At 48.3% G+C, this 23,538-nt stretch overlaps 1 protein-coding gene across 1 annotated transcript; it reads left to right on the top strand.

Annotated features, from left to right (window-relative positions):
* Nucleotides 1–5,347: 5,347 nt before the first annotated feature.
* On the top strand, nt 5,348–19,418 carry ARL8B (ADP ribosylation factor like GTPase 8B). The gene is made up of 7 exons (XM_058032030.1): nt 5,348–5,509; nt 13,932–14,012; nt 14,575–14,648; nt 15,069–15,162; nt 15,762–15,829; nt 16,060–16,130; nt 17,491–19,418. The coding sequence occupies exons 1-7, from the start codon at nt 5,387–5,389 to the stop codon at nt 17,538–17,540; spliced, it is 561 nt and encodes a 186-aa protein (XP_057888013.1). The 5' UTR covers nt 5,348–5,386; the 3' UTR covers nt 17,541–19,418.
* Nucleotides 19,419–23,538: the final 4,120 nt, after the last annotated feature.

Below are 23,538 nucleotides of genomic sequence, written 5' to 3'. Positions count from 1 at the left end.
GGCCGGGTGAGGGTGCTGGCACTGCCAGCCAGGAGCTGTGCTGGGCAGGGAGCCCAGCCAGGGCAGGCAGAGGGTGAGGATGAAGGTGAGGACACAGCCAAACCCTTCGGGGAAGGAGGACGGCTTTGCTGAGGCTGCATCCCCCTCTGCTGGAAAATCCAAGCAAAGGCAGCAGAGCCGCTGGCCAAGGAGAAAACCTGAGAGGAAAAGGGGAAATTAGAGCGCAAGGAACACGAGTGGGACCCGCTGGGACATCGCAGCATCCCTGGGCTCTGCCGGGGTTCATCCCGTGCCCGCCGCAGTGGGACAGGCTGTTCAGAACCGGGACACATCCCCTTTGTGCCAGGCACAACCCCGCTTCCCAGGGTGGGAAGGGGTAAGTGAGGCAGGGACAGCACCCAGGGCCGTGCCTCAGGCTGGTCCTGGTGGTGTGGCAGAGTTTCAAACACAGAATCCTGTCTGGAATAAACAGAATTGCACAGGCGGGCTCAGGGCTGTGCTGCTGGGTTCGGGGCTGCTCCAGAGCCCAGGGGTGCCCAGGTGTGCCCAGGGGCCGCGGCTGATGGGCGTGAGCTGCACAACACCTGGAGGGACTGAAATACACAGGGCAGCCTGGACTGTGGGCACTGGGGTTTGTGGGGAAAGGGGCTGCAGCACTGTTTGGATATTGCCTGGCAGCTGGGAGGGAGCTCTGCCCCAAAGCAGGGGCTGCAGAAATGCCTCCCCTGGCCTGGCACGTGTGCATGGTGCCTGGTGGGCAGCCCCGGGCTCAGTCTCACCAAGGAGTCCCTGCTGTGGCATTCCCGAGGCGCTGCTCCCCTGAATCTGCTCATACAGGTGTGTGTGCAGAGCTGGAGCCCAGCGCTCTGTGCCCGCCTTTCAGAGCCTCGCTTGGAGGCTGTTTGTGCTCAGGCTGGAAGAATGGGTTTGTTTCCTTGCAGGTTGAAAATTTAAATCACAGAAAGGGTGAGATGTGGTGACTGGGCTGGCCAAGGCCCTGAGTGTGCACTAAATCTGCAAGCGTGGGCCTGGTTTGTGTGCAGGGGGCTCTGCAAGTGCCAAGGTCACTGCTAATAAATCTGACTGGAGGACCAGGAGAATTTTATTTAACCTACTGCTAACAGCAGCCTCCTTTTTAACGATCTCTTTTTTTCCCCTGCTCCCTTCTGCTGATTCATGCTCCTGCTCCTTCAGCACTGGGAGATGCCAGCATTCCTAAAGGTCATCACTCGCATGCAGCAGCTCCTGCTGGGGAGTGTTTGCCAGCACCTACGAAACCGAGATGCTGGAGTGAGTGCCATCACTTATATTGTCCCTGGCAGTGACAGACACTTGCACAGCCTGCCAGCCACCGAGCTGCCACGTTTCCAGCCTTGCTGCAAGGTGAGGGAGGCGTGTGGAGAGCGAGCTGACACCAGGTCACCTTGGGATGAGGATTCTCACCTGCAGGCACTCCTGGAGACACCTCGGTGTCTGATCGTGCACCCCTGACCTACAGCCCGACCCTGCTGCGGGGCAGTGATCCCGTGGCTCTGGAAATGGGATCCTGCTGCTGGCGTCAGGGCTCACGCAGCAGTCACGCTGCTGCCCTGGCTGCTGGGGAAGCAGGGCTGGGCTCCCCCCTGCCTCCTCCCTCCCCACCTGGGGCTTTCCTGGGCTGCAGAAACAGGCAGCATTTTGTGGCATGCTGGCAGCGTGCAAACATCTCTGAGGGAAGAAGTTATGGTTTAATTTTCACCGTGTGTCTCGCTCTTCATGGCAAAGGAATACTTCTGGTTTGACTCAAGCAGTAACAGCACAACTGACACATTTATTTTTTCAGGACAGAAGTGAGGAAGACACAGAGAAGTCCTTCCTTTGCCTCCTCGGGTTATTTAATGACTGTTTATGCTGTGGCAGTACTAAAATGCTGTATAGAATGACAGGAGGAGCCTTACAGGCTGTGGCAGGTTTAGGAACCAGCTATTTAATGTCCGTCTCTCTAGAGGTGACCACTAACCTTACCCTTTCCTTTAAGAGGCTGTAACATAAGAAGACACATATCTTGTATCTGCTATCATCTGCCTCCGTTTCTTGTGATATTATTTTGAGTGAGCCTTGAAAGAGCAGAGCTGGAAAGAGCCCCCAGCTGCCTGCTGGCACTGCAGAGCGAGGCTCCTGTTTGTCCTGACAGCCCTCAGATTCCCCAGAGCTGAGAGCTTCTCCCTCCCTCCCTCCACAAGGGAGGATCCTCACCTGGGAGGCACCCACAGTCTCTAAGACATTTTATAATATTTTCTATATTATTACATTTTGCATTATATAATAATATATAATATCATATATATAATTTATATTATTATTATCAATATAAATTAAGACATTATAATGTAATATAATAGATTAAATAATTATAATTCTTAATCTATATTGTTAATATTATAATTTTATATAACTACACTTTATAATATCTTCTATATTATTACATTTTACATAATTTATATTATGAAATTAAAATATTATATATTTTATAATAATTTATATAATATAAATAATTTCTATAATATAGATGTCTATAAATATTGATTTTATTAATCTATAAATTATTATATTAATGACATCATTATTGATGTATAAATTATTATAATAATAGGTAACATTTAAATAATATGAGAGTATATAATGAGTATATAATTTGAATATATATAATATATATAATATATAGTATATATATAATAATATAATATATAATAGTATAGTATAATAACAATATATAATATATATAGTATATAATTTGAATATATGTAATATAAATAATATAAGAGTATATAATTTAAATATAATAATATAAATATAAATATAAATATAAATATAAATATAAACATAAACATAAATATAAATATAAATATAAATATAAATATAAATATAAATATAAATATAAATATAAATATAAATATAAATATAAATATAAATATAAATATAAATATATTATAAATTTAAAATTTACATCATTTTCTATTATAACATTTTATAACCCAACTGAATCCTGGAAGAAAATCAGCACCCAAAGGAGCAGAGGGCACTCCCAGGGCGCGTGTGTTTGCCTCCTGAGAGCACGGAGTGTGAAGGAGCAGGGGAGCAGGAGCTCAGAGCAATATTGTCACTGTGTTTTGGCTGCAGCTCCTTGCTGGGCAGCAGGGGACGTGCCACGCAGCAGGCTCTGTAACTCATCAAATCAATTAGCTCCTTTGTCTGCGGGAGGAGGCGTCAGCCAGACACAAATTAAAGGAAGGGCCTGTAAGATATTCTGCTCTGAGAGGAGCTGTCCTATTTTCTCATACTAATGACAGGCTCCGAAATCTGTGCACAACTTAGCTCGTTATTAGAACTAATTGGTGCCAGGCATTCCATCCTCTCTGATAGGGCTAACCATGGGGATGAAATTTTCTGAGTTAATGAAGCAGAGAATGGATTAAGAACTTTCAAAGTGCAGTTCATATCTCAGCTTAATTGGAAGGAGTATATTAGTTGGCTTTTTTTACGGATACAAAGGAAAGCCGTGTTTTGGGGTGGAAAAGCGCAGGCACAAATGCCTTCCCTGCCGCTGGGAGCAGGGAATTCCTCATTTCAGTGTGGCAGGGCTCTGGCATTTGAAGGCAGTGCCTTCCCCAGCCCTGTGAGCCTGAGGAGGGATGGAAATGGGATTTATTCTCTGCGTGCAGCACTCGCTGCTCCTCCTGTGCAAGGCCCTGTGAGCAGAGACCAATTAGCCCCATCCTGCAGCTTCCTTGTGATTTTTTTTCTGCTCCCTCTCCATTTGTTCCTGCCTGGCCTCACAGTGCACAAACCACTGGGTAACTCCCCACAGAGCTGAGGCCACAACATTTGTGAATTTGGGCTTACTTTGACTGGGAATTGAAATAACCCCAGTTACAGTGACAAGAACCCTGATAAATCATCCAAAAAGTCCATGCAATGCGTGCTGCTCCTTCAACTCCACTTGGAATTGCTTCCTGCTGGAAACTAAAGTGACCTCAGTAAGTTGTGATAAATGCACCTCGTGGAGTGGTTTGGTCAGTGTTACCTATTTAGATACCACTTACCTACTCATAGTTTATTTGGCTCAAGCAGAAAGTCAGTTTACCAAAGTCCATGCAAAAGGCAGGAACTTCTGGAGAACATCTGGTTATGTGAGGATAACTGGGGATAATGAGGTGAAGTGGGCTGTCCTTTTGGTTTTGGAAGTTCTGTGAGCACACAAAAGGTTTTGTATTTCACTAGATTAAAACATACTTGGGCTAACTGGGAATATTGCAGTTGAAGTTTTTTTAATCCTTATTCCTCTGCAAGCTGGGATTGGATTTGTGGGTGGCCCTGAGGGGCCCTCACAGCACTGCAGGGATGGTGTGTGAGCGGTGAGGGTTGGCACCTTCACCCCATCCCCACCGCGGCAGGCAAGGACGAGAAGACACGGATGGAATCCATGCCAGGGGATGCTCAGGTTGGACATCAAGAGGAATTTCTTCATGGAAAGGGTGGTCAGGTGCTGGAAGGAGCTGCCCAGGGTGGTGGAGGAGTCTCCATCTCTGGAGGTGTCCAAGGAACGACTGGACATGGTGACAAGGTCTGGGTGACAAGGTGGTGTTGGACTCGATGACCTTGGGGGTCTTCCCCAGCCTAATGGAGCCTGTGATGGAGAAGGCAGGGCATAGCCTGCTCCATGGCAGGGTCAGGGGGGTCACCACCGCCCACCCTGCTCCATGGCGGGCTCGGGGTGACGCAGCCCTCCTCACCACACCCAACATGGTGGGAGTAGGGGGGACACAGCCCTCCTCACCACACCCAACATGGTGGGAGTAGGGGTGGCACAGCCCTCCTCACCACACCCAACATGGCAGCTCAGGGGTGTCACATCTCACCACACCCAACATGGCAGCCCAGGGGTGTCACACCCTCCTCACCACACCCAACATGGCGGCTCAGGTGTGTCACATCTCACCACACCCAACATGGCGGCTCAGGGGTGTCACACCCTCCTCACCACACCCAACATGGCGGGATCAGGGAGGTGTCACTCCTCACCACACCCACCATGGCGGCCCCGCCCCGCCCTCTCCCGCCGCGGGTCCTCCGGCCGCCAGGGGGCGCTGCGGGCCGGGGCGGGGCCGGCGGGGCCGGGTGACCGCGGCGTCACGTGAGGGCGGCGGGGGGAGCCGGGCCCGGACGAGCGCGGCTGTCCCGGAGCGGCCGAGAGCAGCGCCCGGCACGGCCCAGCGCGGCTCGGCACGGCACAGCCCGGCACAGCCCGGCCCGCAGCGTCCCGGCCCGCCGGAGCCATCGCCCGGCCCGACCCGCAGCGCCCCCGGCCCGGCCCGCAGCGCCCCCGGCCCGCCCGCCCGCCGCCACGATGCTGGCGCTGCTGTCCCGGCTGCTCGACTGGTTCCGCTCGCTCTTCTGGAAGGAGGAGATGGAGCTGACCCTGGTGGGGCTGCAGTACTCGGGCAAGACCACCTTCGTCAACGTCATCGCGGTGAGCGGGGCGGGCGGGGGCCGAGCTGGGGCCGGGGTGCGGGGATGGAGCCGGGCCGGGCCGAGCCGGGCCGCGGGGATGGAGCGGGGCTGGGCCAGGCCCAGCCGGGCTGCGGGGATGGAGCGGGGCCGGACCGGGCCGGGCCGCGGGGAGCAGGGTGTGAGCCCTCGCTGGAGGGATGGCCGAGCCTCGGGGGCTGCCGTGCCTCCGTAAACCTTTGGGAACCCGTGGAGACACCGATCCCCCAGCAGGGTCGGCCCCACAGCGGGCTCGGAAGGCGCCCTTTAGTCAGGGTGTCGGTGTGGCGGGGCTCTCTTAGCAGATGTGGAGATAACATTGTGTGTCTTCAGCTGCCGCCTCTCTTTGACTGCTTTTCGGTAGTCCTAAATCACTTAAGTGTTAGCACCTACTCACGGTTCTCCTCTCAAATATTTGCTTATCGATTGCTGGAACCCATATCAAATAATCTTTCTCTTAAGGTGTAACTTACCTGAGAAGTACAGCTCACAAGCCCATCAGCAGCCCATCAGCACTGGGGCCTGCTGATCTGGTGATGTGCCTGGAGCAGGTAAAGGAAGGGTGTGGGAATACTCCTACACGAAGCTTTTCCATTGTTGAACGAGATAAAGAGTGGCTTTGCCTAAATTGCAGGCGTGTTCAGCTTCATCAGTGTCCTGCTCTGCTGATGTATGGGATGGAAAACATTCCAGGAGACAGGCTGGACTTTTGGAGCTCCTGAAATGGGCAGCCAGGGTGTCTTTTGGTTTTTCAGGGAGTGTGAGTGACCTGAGTGCAGTGCACCTGGAAGGAGAAAGCTGATGTCCCCAGCTTTAGAGTGAGCACACCTTCAGCTTGTCTCTTGGTTTTTGAGGCTGTGTCCTTAGCACCATGGAATTCTTGTAAGTTTGTGTTTATTTAAGTGCCACTTGAATGAGTTAGTGGCTGGGAAAAGGACTTTCATTCTCTTGCAGTTGTGCATCACCCTTGCACACTGACAAACATCCTGGCAAACCATAACCAAGCCCTCGTGTAGCTCAGGTGTGAGCACTCAGTGGGCTCCTGATGATCGTGGAAAATGGGTTACTTCATGAAAGGTAACTTCTCTGGCTTGTTGTCAGCTAAAAGTTGCTGGAGTGACCCAGGAACGCCAGGAACCTTTTCTTTCACACTCTGCCAATACATCTTGGCTCGGATTTGTAGAAATGGAGCTCTGAGAGTGCTGTACAGCCTCGATCTGTGGCTGCTGGGCTGGTACTGGTTGGAGTGTTTCTGCAGCTGGGGGCTCTGGGCAGGCTGTTAATCACCTGGAGTCCTCCTGGTGATGGCCCATAACAAAAAAATGCTTTCCCTCTGTATAGTAGCAGCAGCACGAGTTTGGGGAGTAACCTGTGCAACTCACTGCAGGTATGTGCAGCAGTCAGAGCTGTAGTAGCTGCACATCACTTGAGTCCACCTAAGTTGTCTCCAGTGGGAGAAGTTTCCCCAAGTAAAGCTGGAGCTGTTTCCAGCCTCCTCTGCGGGGGTTGGATCTTGCACGGTTTCAGCCACATGTTAGGATCACACCCAGGCATTTATCTGAGTGAGTGCCATTCAGGGAGCCTTGCAAAACCCCGGGCAGGGAGGAAGCTGCTGAGCATGCTGACACAGCCTCCTTAGCTGGTTTAGTTTGGAAGCATCAGGTCACATTTCTGAAGTTTTTAATTAGGAAATCTGGTGAGCCTTTACACAAAAAAAGCAGAGGGAAAGGGTTTGCCCAGGTCTGTATTATTTGTTTAAACAAAATAATGGCATAAGCTTCAGTTTGCAGTGCAAAATCACTTTTCAGAACAGTGCAGTTCATGGCATGCAGAGCTGTTTCCTTGTTTGCTTCCTTGACTGACTTTAGTACAGAGTCTGCATCTGGGGATGAGTGCAGGAAAAGAACAACTGCTCTCTGCAGGCCAGTTAATGGTTTGGGTGGATGAGGCTGTTGGGATTCCTCAAAACTGAAATGAAAGGAATGACACAGCAAGATGTCCTGTAGGACAGCTCTGAAGGCTGGAGTGCTCACCAGGAGCTTGCTGTGGCTCAGGAGGTTGTGTGCTGCCTAACAAAGGGCTGCTGCCAGTCTGCCAACAGCGAGTTTAATCCAATATCAATGTCTAATGTAATCTCTGCCCATCCAATCAGGCATATGGAACTAGAGGGAAAACTCACCCAGTTACACGGGGAAGCTGGTACAGGGCCTGGCTGCTGCTGAAGTGGACAGGCCACAAGAGGCAGACAGTCCAGTTCTAGAATAATCCTCTTCTAGATTGGTGGTGGGTTTTGATCACGTTTATTCCTCCAGTGTAAACAAACACTTGATTTGTAATCAGGCTAAACAAGGGCCGGGAGAGAGGACAAGAGGGAATGGATTTGAACTGCGAGATGGAAAGGTTAGATTAGATATTAGGGATAAATCCTTCCCTGTGGGGGTGGGCAGCCCTGGCACAGGTTCCCAGAGCTGCTGTGGCTGCCCCTGGATCCCAAGGGCAGCTTGGACAGGGCTGGAGCAGCCTGGGACAGTGGGAGGTGTCCCTGCTATGGCAGGGGTGGCGCTGGATGGGCTTGAATGTCCCTCCCAACCCCAACCCTCCTGTGTTCAGTTTGATTAGGAGGTTTAAAACCCAACGTTAGCAGTGAAATCTCGTTAGAGCTGGATCAGCTAATGCAGCTTCTGCTTTTCTAAGGCTCTGCATTAGTCACTGTCTCTAATTAGATATTAAGCATAAGTTTTCCATGTGTGTGAGTAAACTTGCTCACAAGGGAGGATATCATTTCTTCCTGGTCCTAATTTCCCTAATGTGGATGGCCTGTGGCTCTTATTCAGAGAAACTGCGTGTCATCCCCAGGATCGCATCTGGGATTGTCGGCTCCTGAGCCGAGCCCTGCGAATGCCCATTATTTACAGCCTCTGCAGGACCTGGTGGTGTTTGCAGCTCGTGGCCATTCCCTCAGCCCAGGAGCTGGGAATGCTGCTGTGGGGAGCACGAGGGGCTGCTGGGGCCGTGTGAGGCCACTGAAACACAGCTCAAGTAAGCTGAGCCTGCCCACGGCCCTGCAGGTGTGCTGCTGGGGGACAGCAGGGCTCCCCTGCAGCCAGGGAACAACGGGGCACCCCTGCAGCCGGGGGACAACGGGGCCTCCCTGCAGCTGGGGGACAGGGCACCCCTGCAGCCTCCACAGCCTATTGCACGGAATAGTGGCATGCGCTGGGGTTTCTGTAGAAGTATTTCCTGATGCCTGGCAGGTTGATCCTTGATCCAGGTGTTTGGCACTGAAGCTCATTAGCCTGGTAGTCAGTGAGCAGAGATCTGGAGGAGTGGAAGAAGTTGGACTTTTCTGATATGGTTATCAGGTTCAAGAGCTAAACTCAACCTGTTTGTGGTGACAGGGTAAATAAGGTCCCTCTTTAGGATTTGTGTCAGAGCCTGAATTAGTGTGGTTGGATTTTTAACTTTGGAATATCTGGCAAGTGTTGGAATGAGACTGTGGTTTCTAGAGAGAGGCAATTCCTGAAGTGCCTCTCAAGGAAAGATTCGTTTGGCCAGCTGGGAGCTGCAACTTCCTTCTGTTCTCATGGCTGTTAAAAGTAACTTAGGCTTGAAGAAGTCGCACCAGAGAAGTGCAGGAAAATATTGCTCTAAAGAGCTGCACTGCTGTTTTAATGCCTCTTGAACACCCAGGCAGGCCATAAATCCCGTGTGTTGTCACTTCATACACACCGTGGCTAAGGGAGAAGGCTGATAAAATTTGAAGTGTTTCTTAATGGCAGAAGTCTCTTGAAATGCATTGCATCACTTCATTAGCTAATAAAGCTCCTAGGAGGTGACTCAGACCCTTTCTTTGAGGTCCTGCTGCCTGTACCCTAGATGGGCTAAAACAGGTGACTGAAATCAGAATCTCCTTTTTCCATCTTGGTACTGAGTTCCTTTAGAGCACTTGGTAAGCAATGGCAGAGCTTTAAGTGGTAACATCTGGATAAGGACATTTTCCTTGACTATCAGAAACATGAAATATCCTGAGCTCTTACATGACTGCCTTCTAGACAGACATATGCCTTCTTTATGGTCAATATTTGCTAAGCAGTCCATGTCCTGTTAAATATTCAGTTAAACTCAGGGCTGGGGAAATAAAAATGGCTTTTCTTGTCATATACCACTGTTTTGGCTTCTGCAGGAATCATTCCTGGAAGTGCTGTTGGGAAGCCTTTCAGGGATTAAGTTTCTAATCTGGAGTTCAGGCTTCTGATCGTGATCACAAGTGGCTGGAACACTGAAGTATTTCCTAAAGAAGGAAGCTGGACTGTAGAAAGTTGATTTGTCCATTTATGAGGCACTGCTTGGTTGAGGCTATGAGTGTTGCAGAGGAGGCTTAGTGTAGGGGTAGCTTGATATAATGCTAAAATTGCACTGCTTTTAGAATAATTTTTTAAGAAGACATTTTGGAGACATGCAGCATTTTTTCTTAGTGCGAAGAGAAAGAAATTTTTAGGGATGAGCAGCAGAGTTCAGTGTAATATTCTGGTTCAGGTGGATTGGGAGTGTCCTGGCAGGATTCCATACTCCAATGGTGTTGTCTCCTAGTTGGTTAAGCTTGTTTGTGATCTCATCTAGCTGGATGAAAGGTATTATGATTAAAGATAAAGCAATCTTTCCTGTGTGATAGCAGAGTCCCTGTGAAGAAATGGGTCCTGTAACAGTAGTGAATCATGTCAGCTTTATGAGATGCAAACTAAAGGCTGCCCTGACCTTCTCTGATGGTACAAACAATGTCCTTGTGCAGGCTGTGCAATCAGAATCAAGCTGCTTAGGGGGCTGACAGCCCCTAGAGCTGTCCAAGGCCAGGCTGCACAGGGCTTGGAGCAGTCTGGGGTAGTGCAAGGTGCCCCTGCCCATGGCAGGGGGGAACTGGATGGGCTTTGAGGTTCCGCCCAGTTGAAACCACTCTACTGCTCCATAACTCCCTGGAGTTTGAGTTTCTGGCTGTAGCTTATGGTTTTGGAGGGGCAGATGAAGAAACCCAAATGTGTTTTGTTTGGTTTATGGTTTGACTCGAGACAACTGGAAATGGTAGGTTTAATAAGGTTGTTGTAATATTAATTAAATTATAAAAGAGACTAAACTTGCATCCTTTATACACTTCTGGAATGTCAGGGGATGACAAGTTGTCACTTGTCCCAAGTTTTCCTCTGGGAAATGAGCTGTACCTGTAGCTGGCTTGTTCAGAAATGCTGCAGTCTGTGCTTTAGTGCTGCCACTGATACTGGGTGAGCTGAACCCAAACTGATCCATGGAATAGTTCAGTCTGGATGCAGTTTTGCTGCTCTGAGTAATAAGTACCCATCTGGATAAGTGGGCTCATACTGCACTAAAATCTCTTGTTTGGGTTCTCCAGGAGCTTTGAAGGGAGCATCTCTCAAACCAGGAGGCTGAAGGATTAGTCCTGGGGGCTCTTGGTGGCCTCTGAAATGGCTCTGTTTAGTCTCCCCGTCCCTTATCTCCCACAGGCTTGGAGTTAACTTTGTTTGGTGACCTTCGGTTTGTGCTGGTGCTGTGTGTGTGAGCTCGGGGCTGAGGCTTGCAGCAGAGTCGCTGCTGGGACAGCTCCTGCCCTTCTCGGAGCCCTGCTGGGGTGGGCTGCAGTGCTGGAAACAAGGCTGCTGTCCTTGATGAGTGTTGGAGCAGTGCTGCTGTGTGTCACAGCAGCCAAAGGCTTTCCCATCGGGAATTGACAATATTGCTGTGCATATCAAACTTGTTTTAAAGCTGGTGTTTCAGCAGAAAGCATCTTATTGTGAGCACACAGTGGTAGAACTGAGCACTCTGCTCTGGGAGGGAAGGCTGATTCAAACCAAGTGACTGCTAGTAAAAGTATGTTCCTTTTGTGCTGCTCTTCGAGTAGCTTTTGCATATGAATAGACCAAGTTGAAGCTGAATTCCTGGCTTTTTTCCTCTGAGGAGGTAGTAAACAAAAGCCCTCTAAATTCTGAGTGTAGAGAACAGTTTCTGGGCCAAGGCGGTTGAATGTGGTAGCAGAATCCATCAAAGGAGATCACTGTCTGCTGCTAAAATCCTTTATAATCGTTTTGACCAATTTTTGACCTGTCTTAAAAGAGAAGGGGACTTCCAATAGCTTCCTCTGGGTCCAGTGAGCAGAGGAACACCCACACTCATGTCAGGGGAAGGTCTTTCAAATGAAGACCTGAGCTGACCCGTGTGTTCATGTCAGCTCTGGATCATCCCTCTGCAAAGCAGAGAACAGCTGAAACTCAGCTGGGTGACTGCAGGTTTAAGGGTTTGAGGTTTTCAGCAAGTCAGAACAAGTTAGGGGATGTGCAGCGTGGGTAGTGAGCACTTGGGAAGGAGTCAGATGCAGCAGCTTTCCTGAAGATTCTGTAAAAGTTTCCCTGTGGTGGGTCACAGTAATTTCAACATTAAATTAAAGATGTGGCAAATGAAGTGCTGCTCCAATCTGCAGGAATCTGTGTCCTGAAAGAGCAGTGGGAAAACATGAAATGGGTGCTGCAATTAGTGGGATGACTGGCACAGCGAGTGCTGCAAGGGAGGGCTGTAAACTCCTCACAGGGATGGGCAGGGAGTGTTTGGGCAGCCTAGAGCTTGATGAGGATCACGATAAGGTGGTTTATGGGTAGGAATTAGGCCAACAAGGCAGATATCCCAGTGGGAGTCTCCTCTGGACCACCCAGCTCAGGATGAAGAGGCACCAAAATCCTCCTCAAGCTGCTGGGAGCAGTCTCACTGTGGCTAGGCCTTGTTCTCATAGGACACCTTAGCTTCCCACGTGTCTGCTGGAAATAAATGCAGCAGGGAGGTGATGAGTCCTGCAGGTTCCTGGAATGTGTGTTCCTATTGATAAGAACAGCTCTCGAGAGAAGGATCTGAGTGGGAATAGTTGGCAGCATCTGGGGTAAGGCTCAGCAGCAGAGATGGAGGCTCAGGGAGTGCTTGGGAGACACTGGGATAGGAGCTGTGGGTGTGGGGTGTGACTGGAGGCAGGAATGTGGAGGCAGGAATGCTGTGGTGCTTGAGCAACTGGCAAGTGACCCTCCAGAGGCAAGGTTGGTTTGAGGAGCTGAGCTGAGCTGGCCCAGACGTGGCAGCACAGCTGACCATGGGCTCTGGGCTGTGCTGGTCACTCTGGCTGCAATGGGCAGCTCAGGCCCTGGCATTTGGGGCAGGAGTGGGCAGCTCCTGGGCTGGCATTCCCATTGGGCACCCACCCTGCCACGTTAGAAGGGGGAGAGTGGCTTCTGTAGCAGTGCTGCAGGTCTGACCCAAGCTCCTCGTGCAGCCCTGGTCCTGCTGCCCTTCATGGCCACCTGGTCTGGCTCAGTTGCTCCTTGCAGCCTGTGGGCAGTCAGGCCCTAACTCTGGGCTGGTGTGCCTGCTTCAGAGATCCCAAAAGGCTTTGAGCCCCAGGTAGCTTCTCTGGCCAGTGTCAGGGGAGAGATGCAGACTTTGCTGCTGTGATACCAAACCCTAATTAAACAACTGAATGCTTTGGGATCAACCCTAATTTTTCCAAGTGTGCTTGACTGTCTGGTTCTATTACACATAATGGATGTAGTGAGCTTCATAATGGCCACTGTGGCTGATTCACCTTCTGCCAAACAGCCAAGGGAGAAATCTGTAGTAGTGTTGAAAACTCTTGTTGTGGCTGCAGGAGCTAGTTGGGAACTTGGCTCTCGAGCTGCTGCAGATGGAAGTGTTACAGACAGTAAAACATCTGCTGCTGGGGAAGCTCTCCAGTGCAGTGCTGCTTGCAGCAGCTCTGTCCCAGCTGGGAGTGATGCTGGAAACAAGCTCACATCCTCTGGAGCTGCGTTTGCCACTGCTGCACACGCTGGACACTGGCCTGGCAGGAAGCTGACCCGGCAGGTCCTTCCACTTTGCAGCCTCTCACACTCCTCAGGGAGTCACCCCATACCTGTGGGCTGGAGGCTTCCTCCACAGGAGTGATTTATTGCTGCAAAGGCTGGCCAGAGAGCAGCTTGCATCACAGGGAGCCCTTCAGGATATTTCTAGCTCCCAGGTACCTGGGAGATCCCCACAGGCAGGCCTTGGCTCCAGCAGGTGAATGGCTCCTTCCTCCCTTGCCCTGGCTGTCCATCTGCTGAGCTGTGCAAAGCTCTTCCCCAGGTGACTTTGCTCCTCTGGCTGCCTCAAGGCTTGAAAAACGATTTCAGTGCTTGTAAGAAATGAGTTGTCTGAATGCACACAAGCTCCAGTACACATGGATTTAACATCCACGACTTCTTGGCTGTAAAACCTTCAGTTGGAAGGTGAACGGTTAGAAAAAGCCTGTGATATTTTACTATGTAAACCAGTTGTGTCAGATAAGCGCTAAATTTAACTTTCTCTGTTTTTCTTTTTTCCAGTCAGGTCAATTCAGTGAAGATATGATTCCTACTGTGGGCTTCAACATGAGGAAGGTTACAAAGGGTAATGTTACAATAAAGGTATGTTGCCATTGTTGACTGTTTTCTTTAGGTTCTAGTTTGAAATTTACATGTTTGCTCTGTTTTGCTTCCAGCCTTGAGGCAAATATAGAACACTGAAGAGGCTCAGCTAAATCTGTCAGTAGCTTAAGAAGACATTTATGTTTATTTATGGGGTTTCTGAAATGAGACTCTGTGTGTGATTCCCAGGTTCATGGACTAGCTAAAGCACTGTTGTGGTGATGCTGTCTGGCTTAGATCTGAGTGTTTGAGGCCCAGAGATGATGCTTTCCTGCTCATCAGTTTGCTTAGGGGAAGGATTTTGAAGTGACTACATTGTGTTTTCTTGTGTAGCTCAGTATGTAACCTTCATACACAGGATGCTGTTACATCAGTTTGCACCTCCTGCTGCTGGCCCTAAGCTCTGAGCAGCTGTGCAGGGGATTATTCCTGTTTTAGCATGGGAGGGGTCAAGCAGCTGCCTAAGGAGAAAGGAAAAACTGTAGTGATTTCTTGTCTTATCTTTGCCTGACATGTTTGAACACAGTGCATGGCTAAATTGTCTTTCTCCCCTTGCCTTAAGATTTGGGATATAGGAGGGCAGCCCCGATTCCGGAGCATGTGGGAGCGATATTGCAGAGGAGTTAATGCTATTGTGTAAGTGTCCTTCCTTCAGCTCTGCTTCCTTCACACGGGCTTCCTCCTCTGGGAGCCTCCCTAACACTGCATGCCTCACTCTGTAGTTCTCCTTGTGGTTCTGAACCTGCCCTGCAACCACACTGACCTTGTTCACCCTTCAGTTCAGGGCTCAGATGGGTTATGTTATCAGTGTCTGATCTGGAGTACTAACTCCTCCCTGTCTGAACTGGGTGGCAGTGCTGACTCAAAGCATCTTCCTTCTGCTCTGCTCTTAGAGAATTTTTTTTTAAAGAACTAAATTCTTTGCTCAGAAGGCCTAGCTTTGTTGAAAGCCTTGTTGAATGTGCCCAAACCTGGCAGTGTAAAGGAAAAAAAAAAAAAAGTGATGTTTCTGCAGGAGCTCAGTGTCGCTGACCTAACCTGAAATTCTCTTTAAAGCTACATGGTAGATGCTGCAGATCGTGACAAAATAGAAGCCTCTCGGAATGAGCTGCACAATCTTCTAGATAAGCCCCAGCTACAAGGAATCCCTGTAAGTAACATCACCTTAGACACCGTTAAATGTCTCTGAGGAATGTGCACACTTGAGCAACTCTGAAGTCTGCCTTGAACTCTGAATTATAAGGCCCAACCTTACTGGTCAGTATAGGCATGGACAGTGCCTGCCCCCAGTGCCTCAAACCAATTATTGACCTTCAGTGGTCTTATTTCACTCAGTGCTCCCAAAACATAATAAATACAATTAAGGCAGAAGTTTAGAGGATTCCACAGTATGAGTTTGTGCTGTTGACTAAAGGTTAACCACAGCGTAGTACAGAACTGTAGAGTAAGTTTGGGGAATCTCAATGAGTGTGCTGCAAATGTTTTCAGATTTATCAGCTGACATATTCTCTTGCTTGCTCTTTGCACAGAACAGTTTATTTGTACCCCCTCTTTCCCTGTGACTAGGTCAGTCTTGTTTATTGATCTGGTTTAACTGTGAATATCTTGTTCCATTAGATTTAATAGACAGATCCATGCTGCTCATGAGACTCCCTTGAAGTTTGTTGGTTTTCTGGTTTTGATTGGGGTTTTTGTCTGTTTGGGGTTTTCTAAAGCAAAGCTACAATAATTTCCTTCTCTGGATTTCAGGTTCTAGTACTTGGAAATAAGAGAGACCTTCCTAATGCTTTGGATGAGAAACAGCTAATTGAAAAGATGTAAGTCTAACCCTTGCTAAGAAACATTTCTCTTCCTCAGTAAATTAGTGTACATAGGGTTGTTATTAGATCAGGAAGCTTGCATTTATGAGTGGAAAACCCAGCAACAGCAGGTAACTGAATATTGTACAGAACAAGTTGTGTGGGGAAGGGGAGGAGGAGCAGCTCAGACTGTCAGTAAGAGTCCTTGTGTCAGTGAAATGTGTGCTGACCTGTTCTCTCTTTCCTAGGAATCTTGCTGCTATTCAGGACAGAGAAATCTGCTGCTACTCAATTTCTTGCAAAGAGAAAGATAATATAGGTAACTATTAACCCAATCCACTGAGAATTATGAAGTGCTGTCAGAGGGTGGACTGGGGGGATTTTAAGTTCTTAAACAAACTTCTTGTCTTCAGGAAACCAGGAACAAATCAAAGACCAGTTAAATTCAGTATGACTCCTGATGGCAGTGAGGAAGCCTGACTGGAGTTAAAGTTTTAGGGGCTGTAGTTACCAAAAATGCCAGTCCCTGTGAAATCTGCTCCTTTCTTCAGTCAGCTTGCAGGAAAGAGCTGACTAGTCCATTGCCTTGGCCTGAATGATTTTATACTTCTGTCAGGTGCTCTCACCTCTGCCTCACTTGGTCAGGATGCCAAGTCCTCACAGCAAGTTTTTCCTCAAGTTTATTCCCCAAGATTATTTCCCTTGAAATAATCACCTTCCCTTGCTGTGTTATCAGAGCAGTTTGGGTTGTGGCATCTGCCAGTCCCCTGCAGCCAAACAGTGCCTTTTTCTGGCACAGACATCATATTATGCTTCAGAACTTGGGGTGTTCAAACAGAAACCATGTCCTGTAATCTCTGGTATTTGCCATAAGCTTTGTGAGTAAACTGAGTCATCTCAGCTGAGTGAAAACAGAATTTAACAACACTTTCCACCCTTTTCCTGGTGCCTTCCATGGCTGCCATGGGATTAACACTGGTGCATTGCCAGGGTAACAGGAGTTTGCTGATGAGGAAACTTCAGGGTGATGCTCTCAGGAGAAGCTCTAAAGGATACCAGGATGGCTTTATAGGGAAGAAAGCTTCTTTCTAGGAAAATGGAATAGTCTGTGGAGCAGTTGTGGCTTCCAAGAAGCCTCTGTCACCTTAGCATCAGTTAAATGTTCAGACATGCTGGATGGAAGCAGAGGCTCCTTTCTGTGGAGATCCACACAAGGCTTAACACAAGGTAAAAGGCAGGGCCTTTCCCTTCCTTAGGAGAGCCTCTTCCAGGCAGGGAGGAGCACAATGCCTTGTACCACAGGCTAAAGCAGCTCTGTGCTCATCAGGGCAGGAGCTGCAGGCTGGCTGAACAGAGCACTGCTGATCTAAAACTAATTATTGCAGCCACAGTGAAGTGTCCCATGAAGGAATATCTGATTCCTAGAAATGGGCTGGACTGAGGAACCAGGATGTGTGGGGCAGTGCCTGTCATTGTTACCTAAAGGATGCTGAGCAGTTACAGGATCAAAGCAAGGACAGCAAACATCCAGAAAATCATTGTGTTCATCTGCCCTGGCCATCCTCTAGAGATGGGCTGGGATATTCCTGTCCTGTGTTGGGGACACTGGAATACCAAAGCCTTATCACTTATACCAATACAGACACTTGAATGTGGAACTTCTCTTCTCTCTCCTGTAGATATCACGCTTCAGTGGCTTATTCAGCATTCAAAATCTAGAAGAAGCTGAAGTCTTCCTGGAATCTCCAGTACCAGTTGGCCATAATCTCAATTGTCCACTTCCCTCCATAATGAGATACTACCCCAAAATCCTGTATCAAGAATCTGCCTTTTCACGGTTCATTTCTCATGTGCACTGCTGAAGACTTGTATTCCTATTCTGTCACAAAACAACTAGAGTTGTCATGATAAAGTCAGCACAAATATTTATTTTACAACCATCTGTGGTGGGAGGGTTGTGGGGGGGCTTTTTAAAGAAATATCTCTACCATGTTAACTACGATGGTACACTCTGTTCTGGTTTTTCAGGGCCAGGTTTTTATATGATTTTCAGCAAGTGTTTTATTTCTAGTGTTTAGTGGCTTGAAGATGCTGATGCTTGACAGCATTAAGATTCTGTAAGATGCCACATACAGTAGTTAGAAAACATTTAAGCGTGAATTGTGGGATACTGATTGATCTCACAGATGCATGTGATGTGTGTATGTAAGCAGAGAAATTGAAACTGTTTGCAGAGGGGAGCACAAGGCATAGATCAGCATCACTAATCTACAGCTGAGATCCTGTCACTTGAAAAAGAAAACTCTCGTGATGAATTAGGAAAGTCATCTGTTTAAAATCATTCTGTTGCTTCTGTTTTAACATTTACGTGGGGGATGGGAATGGACTGTTCTGTCAAACTTTCAAAAATTGGAGTATTCCAGCATGAAAACAAATCGCTAGGAACATCAGGCTGTGTTCAAACACATTTTTCTATCTCCAGATTCTCGTGGTCTCTCTCTGAAACCAGAACATGCATTCTGAGCAGCTGCATGACACCCAAATTACTGATGCTCTTGTATCGAGGCAGTTGTTGACCTTTAACACAATCTGTGTGTAATTGTCAGTGTCTCTCCTGCTCCTGGAATGGCTGGGCACAGTTTCACCTGGTGCTATGGAATACCTGGGCTATTGTGACAACTCTAGACCCGCCTGCTTTCTCATGTAACCATGTGCAAAGCCTGTCACATGCAATGAAATGTTTTGCTGTGTCAAAGCACAAGAGAGCCAATGAATCGATCCTGTCTCTTGACTAGCTCCTGCAGCTTAGGGAAGTGTGTATAAACTCAAGACTCAACGTTTCTGTAGCTTTACTTTCTCAGTGACTTCAGCATATTTAAAGGGACAGCCTTGTTGGGACTGGTTTGTTCATCAGCAGTGTCAGTGTGGCTCCTGGTGTGTGCAGATCCATGTGCAGCTGCTTGTGTTGCCTCACACTGTGTGTGACTCCTCACCTCACGTGGTTTGCAGCCCTGGGAGCAGTCCTGTCCCCTCTGTCCTGAGAGCCAGTGTTACTGCAGCCTGCCATGGCCTTACTGTCCTGTCCCAGCTCTGGCACTGCTGCACAGACACTACACGCTGCCTGCCTTCAGTCTGAAGTTACATTTGTACTTTCTGTCCCCTTTCAGTTCTCTGAAGCATGGTTTCAATTAATCCATACTCTGGTGCTGTAGAGGAGAGGGTGTATTAACTTGCTACTGTAGTCCCGAGTTCTCCAGAACTGCTACAGTTACTTTTATTTAGCAAACTTGCTTGTGCCTATCACGAGGAAACTAAACTAGAATGTGTGAATCTTTGTGGGGGACCAGGTCACTGTTTAGTTAACTGGCCTATAGCTAAACTTGATGTGTTTGGTGTTTATCTACTTCACTGCTTTCAGCGTTTATGGCATCCAAACACTACCAATTGTTAACCTGTGCATTACTCTCTGCATGTGAACAACTTATACAATTACTGAACTTTGTAAATACGTGATTTTTTTTTTTATTTAGGTGGATGCATATGTTGGTTTACTGCTCTTCAGCTTTATTCAATAAACTTATGTTTTGAGGGTTGTATTGACACTTAACTGCCTGACTTGAGTTGGTGTGGCTGAAATCATGGAAAAACACAATGGGATGTTTGTCTCCTCTGCCAAAGATTCCAGTGGGGGAAGAAGGATTGGTAAATACCTGAGCTGATTTATAGTCTGTGGTTCAACTATTCCAGTGAAATGCTCACAAAACAACCTTTAAAGCCTGGGGCTTGCTCACCTTACCTGAGCAAGCTCGGATAGTCAGTCTGAGCAGATTGCAGGGCTTTTTTATGTGTGTGAAGAGCACTGGTCAGCTGCAGGGTCTGAAGCAGGGGCAGCCTTCTGGAGCTCAGTTTTCAGGAGAGGTAGAAATGCATGTGTCTGCAAGCTTTGGTTCTTGTGTTGAGCCTAGAGTAAAACCTTTGTTTTTCTACACAAGTGTCAGATCTTGTAGTGCCTGATCATTCACTGCCAATCTCAGTGGAAGTGAGGCTTTTGTTGACTGAGGTCTTGAACAAAATCTTTGCTGTGATTTTAATCTGAAGTTTCACTGACTGTTCTTCCCAAAGGTTTTTGTTGTATTAATTTCTCTTAGGACACTGATTAATTAATAGGAGTGTCTGTCAGCATCTTCCAATTAATGGTAAGAAATTGATGTCTTGTTTCAGGCTTGTCTCCATGTAAGCTTTCAGACTTACTGGGCTGTGTCAGGTCAGTTTTTAGTCCTGAGTGCTGGTCTTGGAGCATCCTTCATGTGTAACTCAGCTGGGCAAAGGACTAGTGACCTGTTAAAGATGCTGTGCAAATGTCTTTGGGAGTTTCCTGCATGCAAAACAAGCTCCCTGCAGGTCATGGTCAAAGTAAAATGTCTCTAGACTCAAATGTGAACACAGTGTCAGTGCACGAAGGCTTGTCAGCCTGATTGGTGTGATAGCAGCACCAGTCATTCAGTAAATCAGCTGTGCTATGAGCTGCCCCACAGCTCTTTGCTTGATGTGCTATCTCAGTACCAGTTTCTAGGTGTAAATAGCAGGGAGAGGCACAGGAACCCCCATGATGTGTGTGCTCTAAAAGGTCCATTTGCAACACCCCAAATGCCCAGCTGGGTTTCACAGTGTGGTGGCACTGCTCTGCCAGCTGCCCTTGGCTACTGCTGGGGCAGGAAGGAGCCCTCAGAGGGGCTGCATTGTTCTGGTTCTGGCCTTGAGTAACTTGCCAGGTACCTTTTCTTGGAAAAGAGGAGGAATTGTTTCCTTCTCAACACCTTCCAGCCTTGGACTGAAAACAACATTCTTCTGGCACTTTATGTCCAAGGTTAAATCTTTTCTGGCCTAATAAAGGTGTGGAGCCCAGCACAGGCATTAGTGGTGTTTGCTGAACTTGGGTGCTGCAGCTGTGTTCTAGAAATGTAATCTCACCAGGATTACTTGTCTCAGGCTCTGTAGGGAGCATGGACAGTAAAAAGAGGCTGATTCAATTTCCCATTCTCTTCACAAGAGTTGCTTTTGGGAACGCATTTTAGTTTATTGCATTTGACATCAATATAGCCATACTTACGTCACACAGTCCTGAAACTCCCCTGATGCAGGTGTTGATTGTTGGCATGCTCAGAAAAGCAGCTCTTGTGAAGAGGCAGACACTGTGTGGTGGTGAACAGCTGGGAGCTGCACAGCAGTCCTGCCTCTGTGGGGTGTGGGCACTGTGTGCTGTCCTGGCTTTAACTCAGCTCTCAGCCCTTGGTGGTGGCTCTGTTCAGTGCAGGTGCTCCTGGAGCAGCAGAGATGGATGAGGAAGGGTTGTGCTTGCCCCCACAGCTCTGCAGGAGAGTTCCCTTGGAGTGTCCCTGTCCTCCAGCTGCAGTGTGGGTGGTGGTTCCATAGATGCAGTTGCAGAGCAGGGGAGCTCCCATCACCCAGGGACAGCTGAGGGCTGGGCAGCTGCACAGAGCAGCTCCTTCCCCCCACTTGGCAACAGGAAAGGTGCACAAATGTGCAGCTGTTCCATCATCTGTGGAACCAATAATCCAGTTCCTCAATGATTTATGTTTTCCCTTTGCATCTTGATGGAAACAGGTTAGAAAGATTTTGGGTGCTGACAAATCAAACTGCATAATCTTCACTTTCTGGTAGAAGTAAAGGCCAAAGAAAATGCCTTAAAGTCTGTCTGTTGAATCTAGGAGTGTTGTGCAGGGATCTGTAATAACCTGAGGCATGGCTTAGCAGGATTATCAAGCTTTGAACTCCCTGAGGTTTCCCTTGTCGTTTGTGGCTGTGCAGTGGCACGTTCTGGTTTGCTTTGTGCAGGAACTGTGCTCCCCCCGCATGCCCACACTGCTCCCCTGCCTTGCTCCTGCACTGACCTGACAGTGTGGATCCCAAAAAGGGCTGCAGAACAGATCTAGCTGTGTTTCTGAGGTGACATGGACAGTGAATCGTGTTACAGGAGAAATCATGTGTGTGAGTGCCTGAGCTTCAGGGCTTCAGTTCCCAAAAGGTGAGTGCAGCACGTGTCTCACCAGAGCATGACCCTCGAGAGGGCTCTGCTGCTCAGGGCTGCAGCTGCTGCTGCTCAGCATGTCTTGGTGGAACAGGGGCTCTCTCTGTGTGCCACTCCAATGGCAAACTCAGAATGGCACTCACGGGGGCTTTGCACATACTCTGTAAAAGGAGAAGTGAAATACTTGATGTTTTTATTTCCCTCCAGTGGAAGGTGGGTAAGTAGACCTTTGTGCCAGGATTAGTGCCTTTTAATTATGACATGACAGGTTTTATTCTGTTAAAGGCAACATGTATCATTGTGATAATTTTGAAGTGCTTCAATAAAGTGTTGTTGAAAACCAATTTTTTGCATATTCATCTGTAGTAGGATAGCTGATTTATTATTGTTAGAAATAGCTAAGAACCCTTATTACCTAATTTAACTACATAACTTCATCTGGAGAATGACTGGAAACCTTGTGCTCAGTGGGGGCAACTTTGAAAGGCCAGGCTGTGAAATTCCCATTCCTGATTATGTTCTGGTGCTGGAAGCATTGGTTGGTCTCATTGGTGTTTCTCTGAACAGACCCATTGGGTTGAACTATATTATTCAACAAACACAGCAAATTTGTCAGTAGAGGAAGAAAAAATTGTGGTGTGTGAAATTTAAAGCTGAACTTGGCTTTCTCAAGAGTCTGAAGAGTAAGTAAACTGTTAAGGTGCTTTTGTGTAATTGTGTTAATTTGGGGTGTGGATACTTCAGTCTTTGCAGCAAGATGGAATTTTCCTCTTCTTAGAATCAATAATGAAGTTCCTTCTTGGTTTGGATAACATTTAAAAGATCCATGAATTCTGCAGACTGAGGAAGGGAACTGAAAGATTGTCCAGGCTAGAGGATTTTATCCAAAGTCAGCATCCAGAAGTTTGGATGGACCACTGAGTTGTGATACTTGGTTTGGATTTATTCATTCTAGTGTTCCTGTTGCAATAACTGGAAAACCAAGACCTGACTCCTGAATACTCTCCAATACAGGCTGAAGACAGATCATTATTATCTGCTTGTCTGTCTGTGCATAACAAGCCCTTTATTTTTTTTCCTGTGCAGGCATTTTTCTCATTCTGTCCCATTTCCTTGTAACCAACCAGGCACTTTGGTAAAAGGATGCAGCACCAGCGTGGAAGGACAGCTCAGCTCGGTGACAAGTGACCAGTTCACAGCCAGTGACCTGGATGCTGCTGAGGGTGCTGGGGTACCTCAGAGCCGGGTTTCCTCTTTATCTCTCCCCTGGCCGTGGTTTCTTTCTGTTCTTTTATTTATCTTCAAGAGGTTTTACCAGTACTGCCGGAGTGTGTTCACTCATATCCACATCCACACCTGGCACTTGTCAGCTCTTCTCTTCCTGCAGCTCTCGGGACCTGCAGCTGCCCCGGGGCTGTCCCTGAGCAGTGCCCGGGCCACCAGTGCTGCGGTCGCAGCTGGTGTGAGCTCTGCTCACCACGCACCGTCCTGTCCCCGCTGGCACTGCGGGATGGCAGTCGCTGTGTCCGTCTCCTCCAGGATCCCGGCCCGGGAGGTGCCTCGGCTCCCTCCCAGGGACCGCAGCTCCCGGAACGCGGCTCCTGCCCCGCCGCCTCCTTCCCTGCCACGCTCTGTGCTCCGGGCCGGCTGCGGGAGCCGCAATCACTGAGGCAGTGCC

The sequence above is a fragment of the Melospiza georgiana genome, chromosome 11, assembly GCF_028018845.1.
Source record: "Melospiza georgiana isolate bMelGeo1 chromosome 11, bMelGeo1.pri, whole genome shotgun sequence".
Taxonomy (NCBI): domain Eukaryota; kingdom Metazoa; phylum Chordata; class Aves; order Passeriformes; family Passerellidae; genus Melospiza; species Melospiza georgiana.
Note: the sequence above shows the minus strand (reverse complement) of the source record. Positions and strands in the feature narration are given on the sequence as shown.

Bases quoted from the DNA above. Each gene is read 5' to 3' on its own strand.
- ARL8B (XM_058032030.1), top strand. From the start codon at position 5,387: ATGCTGGCGCTGCTGTCCCGGCTGCTCGACTGGTTCCGCTCGCTCTTC. The intron at 14,013-14,574 runs GTATGTTGCCAT...CCTTGCCTTAAG, and splicing joins AGGGTAATGTTACAATAAAG to ATTTGGGATATAGGAGGGCA. The intron at 16,131-17,490 runs GTAACTATTAAC...TCTCTCCTGTAG, and splicing joins CAAAGAGAAAGATAATATAG to ATATCACGCTTCAGTGGCTT.